This window comes from Fusarium redolens, assembly GCF_020744475.1.
Source record: "Fusarium redolens strain MPI-CAGE-AT-0023 chromosome Unknown BKA55scaffold_8, whole genome shotgun sequence".
Lineage (NCBI taxonomy): Eukaryota > Fungi > Ascomycota > Sordariomycetes > Hypocreales > Nectriaceae > Fusarium > Fusarium redolens.
Genome location: NW_025763671.1, coordinates 1557782 through 1570165, shown reverse-complemented (window position 1 = coordinate 1570165; position 12384 = coordinate 1557782). Strand labels below are relative to the sequence as shown.

The 12384-nt window shown below is 46.6% G+C and overlaps 7 protein-coding genes across 7 annotated transcripts; 4 read left to right on the top strand and 3 right to left on the bottom strand.

Moving 5' to 3' along the window:
* Positions 1-218: 218 nt before the first annotated feature.
* Positions 219-1855, top strand: BKA55DRAFT_539719 (uncharacterized protein; the record flags this gene model as incomplete). Its single annotated transcript, XM_046190173.1, has 2 exons — positions 219-307; positions 361-1855. The coding sequence occupies 2 exons, from the start codon at positions 219-221 to the stop codon at positions 1853-1855; spliced, it is 1584 nt and encodes a 527-aa protein (XP_046049474.1).
* Positions 1856-2237: 382 nt separating this feature from the next.
* BKA55DRAFT_568923 (P-loop containing nucleoside triphosphate hydrolase protein) lies at positions 2238-3300 on the top strand. Its single transcript, XM_046192866.1, has 3 exons — positions 2238-2336; positions 2392-2631; positions 2685-3300. Exons 1-3 carry the CDS (start codon positions 2257-2259, stop codon positions 3037-3039), a joined length of 675 nt encoding a protein of 224 aa, XP_046049473.1. The 5' UTR covers positions 2238-2256; the 3' UTR covers positions 3040-3300.
* A 789-nt stretch (positions 3301-4089) lies between these two features.
* Positions 4090-5004, top strand: BKA55DRAFT_594300 (uncharacterized protein; the record flags this gene model as incomplete). Its single annotated transcript, XM_046195653.1, has 2 exons — positions 4090-4564; positions 4598-5004. 2 exons carry the CDS (start codon positions 4090-4092, stop codon positions 5002-5004), a joined length of 882 nt encoding a protein of 293 aa, XP_046049472.1.
* Positions 5005-5046: 42 nt separating this feature from the next.
* Positions 5047-7135, bottom strand: BKA55DRAFT_374260 (cytochrome P450). The gene is made up of 3 exons (XM_046185906.1): positions 6826-7135; positions 5342-6772; positions 5047-5285 (listed from the first exon to the last, which is right to left on the bottom strand). The coding sequence occupies exons 1-3, from the start codon at positions 7047-7049 to the stop codon at positions 5279-5281; spliced, it is 1662 nt and encodes a 553-aa protein (XP_046049471.1). The 5' UTR covers positions 7050-7135; the 3' UTR covers positions 5047-5278.
* Positions 7136-7726: 591 nt separating this feature from the next.
* On the top strand, positions 7727-8200 carry BKA55DRAFT_690388 (uncharacterized protein; the record flags this gene model as incomplete). The annotated part of the gene is made up of 1 exon (XM_046199491.1): positions 7727-8200. One exon carries the CDS (start codon positions 7727-7729, stop codon positions 8198-8200), a length of 474 nt encoding a protein of 157 aa, XP_046049470.1.
* Positions 8201-8353: 153 nt separating this feature from the next.
* On the bottom strand, positions 8354-10711 carry BKA55DRAFT_728277 (uncharacterized protein; the record flags this gene model as incomplete). Its single annotated transcript, XM_046201172.1, has 5 exons — positions 8354-9050; positions 9103-9218; positions 9354-9655; positions 9702-9892; positions 9950-10711. 5 exons carry the CDS (start codon positions 10709-10711, stop codon positions 8526-8528), a joined length of 1896 nt encoding a protein of 631 aa, XP_046049469.1. The 3' UTR covers positions 8354-8525.
* Positions 10712-10908: 197 nt separating this feature from the next.
* On the bottom strand, positions 10909-11811 carry BKA55DRAFT_568916 (uncharacterized protein). The gene is made up of 2 exons (XM_046192865.1): positions 11604-11811; positions 10909-11551 (listed from the first exon to the last, which is right to left on the bottom strand). Exons 1-2 carry the CDS (start codon positions 11712-11714, stop codon positions 11072-11074), a joined length of 591 nt encoding a protein of 196 aa, XP_046049468.1. The 5' UTR covers positions 11715-11811; the 3' UTR covers positions 10909-11071.
* Positions 11812-12384: the final 573 nt, after the last annotated feature.

The following is a 12384-nucleotide window of genomic DNA, read 5'->3' as shown; positions in this document are numbered from 1 at the left end:
AAGTCTCACTCAGCAGCTGGCTCCGGTACAGCCTTCTTCAACCCTTTCAATCATCCGTCTCGCCTTTCACTTCCAGGCCCGCCGAAGAACAAGAAATCGAGCTGCAAAGTCACCACTGCACCGTCTTGCTTCCTTACACAACATTCAGTTGTCCAAAGACATCATCAACAAACAAACAAACAAACAAACAAACAAACAAGCATTCAGTCTATTTCATCATGTGGTCGTTGAAAGAGCTCATCGCTTCCGCCTTCTTGTTTCTTGCTGGCCTTATTGTTCTCGTTATCGCTATTGGCGTGTGGGCTCTGTAAGTTTCTCCCACCAAACCACTAACCGCAAGCTCTCCCTAACGCCCACAAGCTTTCGTAACTTTGCCAGCCGTCCAGCTCATCCAGTTTCCCCCAACCTTGGCGAAAATACTCCTCATGTCACCATAATTCGACCGATCAAAGGCGTCGAGCCTCGACTCTACGATTGCATTGCCGCATCGTTTCGCCAGAACTACCCCCAAAACAAGATCTCGATCCGTCTCTGTCTCGAAAATGACAAAGATCCGGCGTACCCGATCCTACAGAGGGTCCTTGAGGACTTCCCCGGTATCGATGCGCGTATCATGCTTGAGGTAGACGACCTTGCGTTAGGCACGACGCCGAATATGGGGCCGAATCCCAAAATTCGTAATCTCAGCCGAGCATACCGAGAGGCCACAGGGGATATTGTGTGGATTGTGGATTGCAACGTCTGGATGGCCAAGGGAGTCTTGGGGCGCATGGTTGATAAGCTTGAGGGATGCAATGGTGACGGTGGTAACGTTCCCTACAAGTTTGTCCACCAACTACCCATTGTTGTTGACTTGATCGACTATTCCACACCGGTTGCAGCAGACGGTCAGCCCCTGTTAGCTGCTTCCCCTGTAGAAGACGATGCGTCAGATCACTCGGGCGAAGGGGGTTCTCATGATAATCCCAAGGTTTGGGCTCAAGGTGGCGGGCGACTCGACGAAATGTTCATGGCAACATCGCATGCCAAATTCTACAGTGCTATCAACACTTCTCGTGCAGCGCCTTGCGCAGTGGGCAAGAGCAACATGTTCCGCAAATCTCACCTCGATCACGCGACCAACGCTGTACTGAATCCTAGGATACCTCAGGACAAGAACCTCCCAACGGGCGTGGATTACTTTTCGCACAATATCTGCGAAGATCATATGATCGGCGATATCCTTTGGAATACTGAATTTCCCGGCCACAGGAACCATGGGTTAGTCTGGGGTGACATCGCTGTTCAGCCGATGTCGGGCATGTCTGTGAAAGCATATGCGGCACGACGCTCTCGCTGGCTCAGAGCGAGAAAGTTCACGGTTCTCCCAGCCACACTCATTGAGCCTTTCACCGAGTCTTTCGTGTTTGCCACATATTTTACTTTTGCAATCACCACACTGCGGATATGTGGCATTCCTCCGACCTGGGCTGCTAGGGTGATTGCATGGCTTACAACAATCACTGTCTGGATGCTTGTCGACTTTTTCGGCTACAGACGTTTGCACTCTGGCGTTACTATGGAGGTTGATGAGGAGACACCTCGTTTCGCCAGAGGGTTCATGAATCGAGATGGAATCAAAACTCGCAAATTCTTAGAGTTCCTAGCTGCCTGGATTGTCCGTGAAGCTTTAGCTCTTCCAATCTGGGCCTACGCAGTTGTCTTCGGGAATACCGTTAACTGGCGAGGAAGACGGTTCCGTATTCGTAGGGATACAACTGTTGAAGCACTTGATGCCGAAGAAGAACGGAGTCGTCAGATGCAGACTCCTGAGCTTGAAAGGGGACCTTCCCAGAATAAGCAACGGGTTGATTGAAGGTACTATAATTGAGCTGATGACATGACTTGCATGAGGTGGATGGACAACATTGATATAGATATGGATAAAGTAATGTGTAACGAAAGGGCTTAATGGCAATAGTCGTAATGATAGACCACATCGGAAACATAAATAGATCACATCGTTTTTTACTTGGGTTTCATGGCAGCGCCTGAGGCTTTGGCGCTACCTAGTCGTCCACCTTTAGATGAGTGATCTTGACTGTCAGTGCCTGCGTACTTTGTAAATTACTCATTCTTATACTCAAAGTTCTAGGATGACTCTCACCGTGAAGATGTAAGCCACCTAACGCCGCACGTGATTGGACGAGTTCCCCCACAGTGCCTGGTAGCTCTCCTGCATTAGCACCCCATTCGTTAGCATTTTCCCAGGGCACGATGCGGTGGTTTCTAGGTTATGCGAAGCGCAACTCAAACTTGTTAATCCCCAGTACAAAACCCTTTTCTCAAGTCCCAAAGTAAGCACCTCCAACTCACCTCTTCACTTTTCGTTTTTTTAATAGTTGGCCCAAGACGCTCCTTCGCAATGGCTTCTCCTTCAGACCGCCGACCACTCGTCATCTCGGGACCTAGCGGTGTCGGAAAGGGCACGCTGATCAAGATGCTCTTCAGCCGTCACCCTGATACCTTCACCCTTTCTGTGTCGCATACTACCCGTAACCCTCGTGAGGGCGAGACCGATGGCGTTGAGTATCACTTTGTCACCAAGGATGCGTTTCGGGATTTGATCGCCAAGGATGGCTTCGTCGAGCAGTAAGTCAAGCGCATCAACAACCAGCACCTGTACTAATACATATTACCTACAGTGCTCAATTCGGAAGTAACCTCTACGGAACGAGCAAGGCGACCATCGAGGAGCAGACAGCCAAGGGCAAGGTTGTTGTTCTGGACATCGAAATGGAGGGCGTCAAGCAAGTCAAGGCCTCTTCCATCAATGCACGCTACGTATTCGTCTCGCCCCCTGATACCGAAGAGCTCGAGAAGCGACTGCGCGGCCGTGGCACCGAGACCGAGGAGAGCATCCAGCAGCGCTTGACACGTGCGCAGGATGAGCTTGCGTGGGCGAAGAATGCCGAGTTTGACAAGATTCTCGTCAACGATGATTTGGAGAAGACGTACCAGGAGCTTGATGCTTTTGTCTACAGTGAGAAGACCAACTAGAGTGGAATAGACAGAAGGTTATTTGGAGTTTGACGCGCAGTGTGCTGCATCTTTGTGATGCGGTGTATAGGGCAACGAAGAAGTATAAACGAGAAGCATGATAGACCTGCAATGATCAATGATTATACCCAATAATACTGAACATGTTGAGAATGATGTGTTTGCATGCGAAGATTCTAACTTTGGTAACTGTCTCGTGATCTGCATGTCTTTTGGAAGAAGCTGAGAAAGTCTAACAGGTGGTTCGTGAATCTAGACCAGATGTTTTTGATGATGTTATAAGTTCTGTTAATAAAGTTTATATTCGGGTCGAAGTTCATAGATTGGTCAGTGACACGGGAAATATTTAAATACGTGAGTTGAGTTTGAACCCTCTATCAGATGTGACTCAAATTGCTTTCGTCCACCCAGAGCCCAGCAATGACTTCATAACTGGGTTCCACCAAGAACTAGCAAAGATGAGAGACCTTTATGATGTATCTGAAGATACTAGGGGTGTTTCATCTCTTCGCCTGTAAGAAGAGGGAATGTATTGACCTAGCATCATGGTAGCATAAATAAGGGGTTGGCCAAAATAGGAGAAGAAGTATCCTCCCCTTGAGCCATGCGTCGACAGAAAGAACTGAAAGGTCTATAAGAGCATGACCATCCAAGAGTTTCTTAACGGTGTGTTCACAGAAACTTAGAAACTTACCTTTGTAGGGTCGTATGGTTCCAGACTGAAGAGTTCGTGTGCAGGGCAAACAGGAGACACGTGTGTATACCCTCATGGAAAGTATAATGAGATATTCTGTCTATAAAAGAGACGACCCCTTCGTCTTTTCTCTCAAGTCAACTTCTCCCCTTCATATTCTCATTATACTTCTTCTTACGGCATTCATCAAAGTTTCACTCACGATTTCGTCAAGTCACGACAAGACACCGACACAAACTACATTTCATACGGCATCAATACATACCAACTTATCACTATACTTCTTTTAAGACCAAATCTTCTCTCAAATATTTTATTTCATTTCATCCACTACTCCCACCCTCAAATCAGCCAAGATGAACCGCACCCAAAGCCCTCTCAACAATACCCGCAAGGGAGAGTATGGGTTTTTGAGGCTCCGAGCTCGCGAGAATGAAATATCATGGAACGATTTTATCACGCTATATCACCGCGTAAACACGCTTCCAGCTTCTGGGTCATCTGGTTGTGCTACCTTTGAGAGTGGGGATGATGCATCCAGTGTCTCTTCGACTTCAGACATGTCAGGGTCAGACATGTCAATCTCAAACGTTCTCCCTGTCAAAGCTCCTGGACTTCACGTCTATGTTCCCATTCGCACACAGACACTCATCCTCACACGAATCCAGGCCATCTTGGAACATGCCTGCTTTCGTTTCGCCCAAGAGGCTATGCCAGACATCCTTGAAGAGACGCAATGGTCATGCCCAGAAGCAGGAGAACTGAATGCTTGGGCATTCTACTTTAAGAAGCGCTGGGAGACTCTCCAGCATCTCAGTCGTTGTCAAGCAAGTGGCCTCGTCCTCACCTCTTTTCTCTACTCAGCCAAGCAAATTCGCCATATTGCGGTTCACCGACAACCTATCACGACGGACCACTTGTCCTTGCTGATGAGTCATGCCGTCAACTTCTGCATTTGCCTTCATGTACCAAAAGCTCTGAGCATGATCCATAAGATTCGAAGTTCTGCCGAAGCTCAAATCCAAAAGCTTGCGGACTGCAAAAAACACCTCGAACAAGAACTCAGCATGGTTGCCTACGAGACTTCCATGCCACGCATGGAAATTTGGGCACTTGAGCAGCAAAAAATGCAAGAAGCCTGCAAGAAGTTTGAGAAAAAGAGAGTGGTTATCTTCAAGAAGGTTGAAAAGCTGCTCCTCTCCAGGGAGGTGGCGTGGTTTACCTTGGAAGATGATGAGGATGAAGATGAAGAAGACGATGACGAAGAGTAATGGAATACGGCGTTTAAGGTGCATAATTTATTTTCTTTCGTGGGAGTTTTATATATCATTATGACAGCAATGAATAATAATAATGAATGATGAAAGTTTAGTTACTCAGGCTCTTTGATATACTACTACGCATATGATGTTCTTTTACAGTATTGTACTCATCTCTATTGAAAGCTGTCCCTCCAAACTTTGGTATGAAATCTTGATCTTATATCCAAAACACATAGAGCTTGCCAAAAAGAAAAACTTCTGTTTATCTCGTAGTTCGTTAGGTTCAATATCTATTTCACATGATTCAACCAAATACCCTAAAAGATATTCTAGGCTTCATGCTTACTCGAATGGCTTGAAGACTCTTTTACGGGTGATAACCACACGTATGTCATTGACTGGCCTCTTAACTCCAGTTCCAGGGATCATAGCAGGCAATTTCCACTCTCCCTCAGCAGGACTTATATCCCAGAGACTAACAACAGCTGATCCAAGAGAAATGATCTCTTTCTCTGCAAATGTTCGTCCTTTGCACATAGCAGCTCCAAGACCCCAGGGCTTCAACTTTCCGTATCGTGCCGTCGCCTTTCCTGTCTCAGGGTCTGTTTCGAGGAAACGATCGGGGATGAAAGTGTCAGGATCCTCATATATCGAAGGGTTCTTGTTCTTCAACGCGAGAGGAACGCTGATGTATGTTCCTTCGTTAAGTTCATGTTTGTGATTGCCATCGTTCAGGCTGACGGGTTGAGTGACATAGCGGATCGATGTTGGCTCGTTCACCAGGCGATACGTCTCAAAGATGCAAGCCTTGAAGAGCTGACACTTCCGGAACAAACTTGGAAAATCCATAGACTTAATCTCGGGTTTGTCACCATCTGATAAAGTCATATAGGGGGAGATCTCATCTCTGATTCGTTCAAGCAAGCCAGGAGTTGAATAAACGTAAAGCAGGAACCAGAACAACACAGGCTGAGCGTTGGCGTTGAGACCCCAGAAAGTACCAAGATCCGCTGCAGCACGTTCAGGAAATGTCCATCCGTCTCTGTTGTAGATCTTGTTTCGTTCTCGTAGCATCATACTGACATCTGACATATCGGCACCGAAATCAACAGGCTCTCCTTTCTCATATTGGTCGACTCGTCTGTAGACTGCCTCCAGACTATCGATGATTCTGGCTCTGGCCTTGAGACCGTCTTGCATCATTCTGAATGGAGCCCACTTAGGAACACCGACCATAAGCAGTGGAAATAGGTCATTATCGAATGTCCAGAAGTCATCTAGCAGCCGAGGATTCCGATCGAGTATGTCTTGGCCGTAGATGAGAGGAACAGACATGCAAGCTCCAAAGTCTCGAGTCAAGCTTTGTAGATTCGCTTCGACTTTTCCCGGACAACCTGGCTGTTCAGGTTGAATTACTTTAATACCTGCGGAAAGCTCCCATCGCGCCATATCCCTAGGGTTAGAAGAGAATGTGACAAGTGAAGCACCTCGTTCCGCAACACGAGACTTTTCAACATTGGCTGTAGAAGCGGCGTCATTCAGAAAAGTTCGCTCAAGAGGAGGAACAAGATCTTTCAATGATGTATCAAACTTGGCTCTCAGCTCTGGAGTATCAGTGCTGCCGAAGACAAGAGTACAGAGTGAGTACTGTGCTGGATCGGAGTTGAAAGTGTGATGAGACTGAGCTAAGAGGCGTTCCACGCCGGGCAAGTCGACAAAGATTTGATGTCCTGATGTTAGACCGAATAGAGACCCTCCATAGCGGCTTAAAGCTGAACTATAATACAATTAGCCAAGTCCTAATACTGAACTGAAGAGAATGCATAGTACAAGATTCGTCGACCTAGACCATTTCCGCTAAGAATATAACTCGCAATTGCAAGTTCAATGGGAGCATATCTCGGAAGATTCTTCTTATTATACCCCTTCCTCTCAGCCCCATGAAATGCTTTATTCAAGGTAAAAACCACCAAGACAGCACATAAGAGTTTATAGGCCACAGGCAAAGAGCCAACCGCCGCCGAAGCGGACTGATAAAGCGAAGACAGCTCCATTGCCTCAACAACAAACTCGTACAGATTCACTGAGGGGAAGCTCTCTGTTTAAGAATGTTCAGGAGGCTGACATATGTTCGCTTGACTGAAATTAGGGGATTAAGAGTTTACGTGATTGGTTGCATGGAGTGGAATATCCCGACTAAGTCGACTTCTTAGCGTCACTGTATAAGCGCTAGACGGGATCAGCATCCTCAAACTCGATCTCGGGTTTGGAGTTGTCTAATAGGTCAGTATGAGACATCAAGCATTGGTCTTGAATTTTGTTGTAATTGGTTTAAGGTGATACTATCTGCTTGGCTCTGGTTGTCTCAGCTTTGGGCCTGTCTACATAGATTTGTTCATCAATCATGTTAACCTTCAAATTCATGATAAAACGAATACGAGGAATTTGAGTTCTCATCATAATTATATGGTTACACTGAAACCTCATTTCAGTCGAAGCCAAACTTTCCGACGAAGCCGGCTATCGTATAATAGATGGCATTATCACGGATATATCGATGTAGTAGTCCTGAGACATTGTCTCTAAGTCTATGACGGATATTGCAGCAAGCCACATGCACCTAACGAGGCCAGTCTGACATATCATACTAGCCAACGAACCTTGATATCTGCTCACTTCAGCTTCAGAGATAAGACTCATCTGTCTAAACAACTCATAGTAGAAAATCAAAATGGACTCTACAGTACGAACCTTTCAGGTCTTTGGCCTTACCTCGAGCCTTGTCCTTGCAGGAATAAACCTCGGCTCTTCGCACCTCACTGTCCCTCTTCTCTACAGCCAGCCTACTTCCATCAATACTCCCTTCTTCAAGGATTTTTACACCCGTGGGGCGGTAACTCTTGTTCCACTTGCGCTATTCTCAGGTGCATCTTCTGGAATAGTTGCTTATCTTGTCCCTGCTCAACGTACACTCTGGGTAGTTGCTGCTGTGGCTGCAGTGTCTCAGTTGCCCTGGACGGTGCTTGGGATGATGGCCACGAATAATCGACTCAATGATATTGCTGCTAGTAGCGTTGAGCAGGAGAAGGTCGGTCGTGATGAGGTTGTGGATTTGTTGAAGAAATGGAGATGGATGAATATTGTTCGGGGGCTTCTGGCCTTCACTGGAGGGTTGTCTGCTATTTTGGCTCTTCAGAACGAGTAACAACTTGACGGGGAAGAATAGTGGGACAGCTTGATAGTCTTATGCGAGTGATATTGTCAAGAATCAACGCCCTTTCTCATGAGTCAGGGGTATATCATAGCTGGTGGTATATCTGAAGAAATTCATTGCTCCTCTCCATGTCCACCATCCTTCCAATCGGTAGCCTCGTCATTATCCATCTATGTAGTGGTCCCGACCATCCCAATGCAATTTCACCTTCCAGCTCGTTTAACGGCGTCAATGCGTCTAAAAACGCCCCCAGGACTGACATCAGCAAAAAATCAGCCCAATTAGATAAAGTACAGAAATGCAGTGGCATATGTACTCATGGCGCAAAATTGAAAGCCTCCGCCGAGTCGAGAGACAAAAATGCCTCCATATTCATAGTTCCAAAATCAATATCCCATCCAACATCAGCAGCTGTGAAATCTGCCATATCTTCCGATGCAGCTCCAGCAGGAGAGCTCGAACTTCCATTCATCTGGCCAGTGACATCAAACCCAAATGGCATAGAAGGAAAGGTGAACGCAGGCTCGCTCCTCGTGCCGCCTGCAACAGAGACAGGTGCTGGTGATCCGGGAAGCGTGGACTGCGAAGTCTGATTCTGCTGATTCGAATCTACTGGATCTTTCAGTTCAAACCCAGCAGATCGAACCATCTGCTCGATTGAGGCGATTGTTATTGGCAGTTGGCCGGCGTTTACTCCTGCTGATCCCATCATGGAACGGAGACATCTGAGGCCAGAGTGAATCCATGGCAGATTGCGGTGAGCTGTCTTCTTTTCTTGAAGCATATCAAAAGCCAAGGCATAGCATGCTCCTTCCATGAAGAAGCCATGGTACTTGATATCCTGCTTGCTGTTAGCCGATTTTCCGACTCCGAGTCAAGGGAGATGAGCGTACACGACAAAGAATGTTGGTGGCACAAGAGCCCGTTAAGAATCCAACAGAATTCCTCGCTGCTTCCAAGCAATACTCGCAAGCGCTATCGAGCCAAGGTGGAGGCATTTGTAGATTCTCTGCAGAAGTAGCTGCTGCACGATCGTGATTCAATTTTGCTCGCAAAATGAGAAAGGGGCGAAAAGTCAATAGAAGTGTATGGTGGTACACTATCTCGGTTAGTGTGATTCATGAAATGAATTGTGTTGGCTTACTTGTTGACACCATGGCTTGACAGACGCCGAGCTCTCCTGTACTAGGGTCTCCAACAAGGCCAAACTTCATATCCTTGAGTTGTTGCTCCGCAAACTGATGTAGTTCACGGCGGATCTCGATTGCTGCATTCCAGACAGGTAACAGGGAGTCATGCCGTGGACTATATATCTTTTTGACGCACTTGTCCATGATACGTGATAGGGTGATCAAAGATTTTAGCAGTTTTTGACCTTTCGGTAGTGGTATGATTGGGCCAGGATCAGGAAGCGAGCTAGGTCGGCCAAGGACAAAACATTGCCATCTGTACCATGTCAGCAGTGATCAAATTTGATAACCAATAAACGTACGTTTCCCAGAAGAATAAACTCCAGAATGTTATTCTTCGCTGATTTGTATCATCTTCGGTATATCCTGGGCGTGTGCATCCATCCTTATGTAGACCAGCGGCTACTGCTTTTCTGCATGCAGTTCCGACATGTAAGAAGCCTGAATTTGGTCTTGCTCTTTCAGATTGGAAGTGACCGTGAGGGTGTGTAAGCTTATATGAGAGCAGAGTTCAGGAGGTATGACTTATCATTAAGAGATGTATCTGAACCATCTGCATGTTCACTACCTCATCCAACTTGGCGACACCTTGTTTGGTTTTCTGAAAAAGAAAGTCCGCAATGGCCTCTTCACCCGTCATGGAAGCCCCCAGTCCTACAGCCAGCATTATAATGATGGTTTCGGGTGCATCATAATCAAAGATACCAGGTGGTTGATATAGAGCACTTAAGCGACGGCGGTAATGGTCTTTACTCATGATGGGAAGGCCGTGCCAGTAGGTCAGAAGATATCTCTCGAGTAACCGATGAGCAGTATCCGGGTCAATCAACATTGCTGAGCAGTCGTCTGGTACTGATGTTGGTCGTTGGTTGTCAGCCAAATCTCCGAAGAATAGTCTCCGATGGCTGAATAGGTCTAGACCCGGACCAACTTCTTCGACGATTCCGGAGCGTGATGGAGGATCATTTGGACATGTTCCTGCTATTTGGTGGTAGATCGAGTTGAGTAAGGCGAAATTCGATGAGGGACCATAGTAAAGTTGGAGAAAACAAGATGGTGATGCGCGATGTGTCGCAGCAACGCTATTATGTGTCAAACTGCGTTCGCTGTCCATTACTGATCCTGTAGGTCCGACAGATGCCGTATCGTCGGCATTTGGCGTAGGCGGCACAGTTCCTTCATCGGAGGGCTCCAAAGACGTGCTCTCCATGGCATCATGAGACATTATAGTCTCATAAGCTGCAGTTCGCGGTTTGACCTTGCGCGTCCGATTACGGGCCTTTTCGCGATAGACGCAACTGAGATTTCTCATGCTGCAATTTTGACAGGGGGTCTCCCCATTGCACTTGATCTTCTTGGCGCGACATTCTTGACAAGCCTTTGAAATCCTCCATTTTGTCGTGTTCATGGTGGCCGTCAACTTGTGCCTAGTTGTTTGATAAAGATATGATAGACTATGGAATTCAATGCTCGGCATGCATGGAGTAATTAACTTAGTTTGTCTCGGCACGCTAGTGTGGATTTCGGTTTCATTAGCTGCATAAACTTTATTTGTTTTGGTGCATATTTAGCGGGAACGGACACTCCGTAGTAGGAAATCCGGTCGGCCGCTGTGTCAGGGATACCTTGAGCATCCTTGACAGATTCGTGTCTGTCTACCCTATGAAATTATCTAACAGCTCCAGTTACTCTTGATAACATCGGCAATAACTCCATGGTCCTCGTCTTGCTTGAGCCCGCTCACCACGACAACAGCAACGATCCCTTCAACTCCCTGGACACGAATCGGGATGGCTCCACCGTGGATTGCGTAGTCACCCTTGTTTGAATCTGCAATGGCATACTTCGCGGCAAAAGCAACCTCATCCCCCTTGAACTTGTTGTGCATGAACCACGTGCTATTACCGAATCGGAGAACAGTGTTCCTCTTACGGCGAACCCATTGCTCGTTGTCGGGAGCTGTGCCAGGTCCGGTAACAGTTTGGAAGACAACCTGGGAGGTGTTTGCAAGGGCAATTGAGATCACCGTCGGCTTGCCTTTGACAGCATATGGGTAAAGACGGGCGTAGAGAAGGTTGCCCAACACAAAAGCATCCTCTGTGGTGAATGATGTGAAAGTGAATGAGTCGCAATCAGCCTTGAGTTCCTCAAGCTGTAATTCTATCAGTATAATGGGCGTTCATCTTCTATCCAAATACACTTACGTCAGAAGGCGGCTTGGGAATCACCGCTGTCGTTGGGCTCTGGATGGCTCCCTGGACCTTCTCCAGCGCAGCGCGAGTTGAGGTCTCTCGGGTCAAGGCTTTGGGTGCCATTGCAATACTTTGATAATTTTCTGATTGTTGGTTGATGCTGATGGTTATTGATTTGTGAATGGAATAGAAATTTGTTCAGTCGGCAATCGAAGAGTGGAAGATATATGCCACTACGTAGGTGGTTCGGTTGGACCTTCATCTTGTGTGGAGACCCCGGTTTAGAAACACCGAGAAGGCCTTTTCTTTCTCACCACGATATCTTGTATCAATTCCACAAAGTCATTGTCTTTGCCATGTTTATTCTATCGGAACCTTTTAGACTAATTTTACATTATAAATCCTTGAATAGTTCTTTATGACTCCAGCTGAAAGCCTGCAGCCAGTAAAGTAAAATAGCCATGTAATAATATCCACTTGCAGTGACGTCAGAAACTAGACTGAGTTGGCAACGTCTTTCTGAAGATGACACTCCTAATAACTTCAGCTTATTACTCCTTGAATAAATTCATGATTGAAATCGGGCTATATTGTTAGTTCAATATGCAGATAGACTTTATCGAAAATTTACACAAGGAGTACCGGAAATAACTCCCAGAAGGGATTTCTAAAATTAGCTAGCTAGCCAGGCTTTGACATGGGACCAGATTCTTCTCAATACCAACGCATCCCAATGCACTTTGTATGGAATAGAGTCCTCGGATTCCTATGCCGCCAGAGATACCCCGGTTAG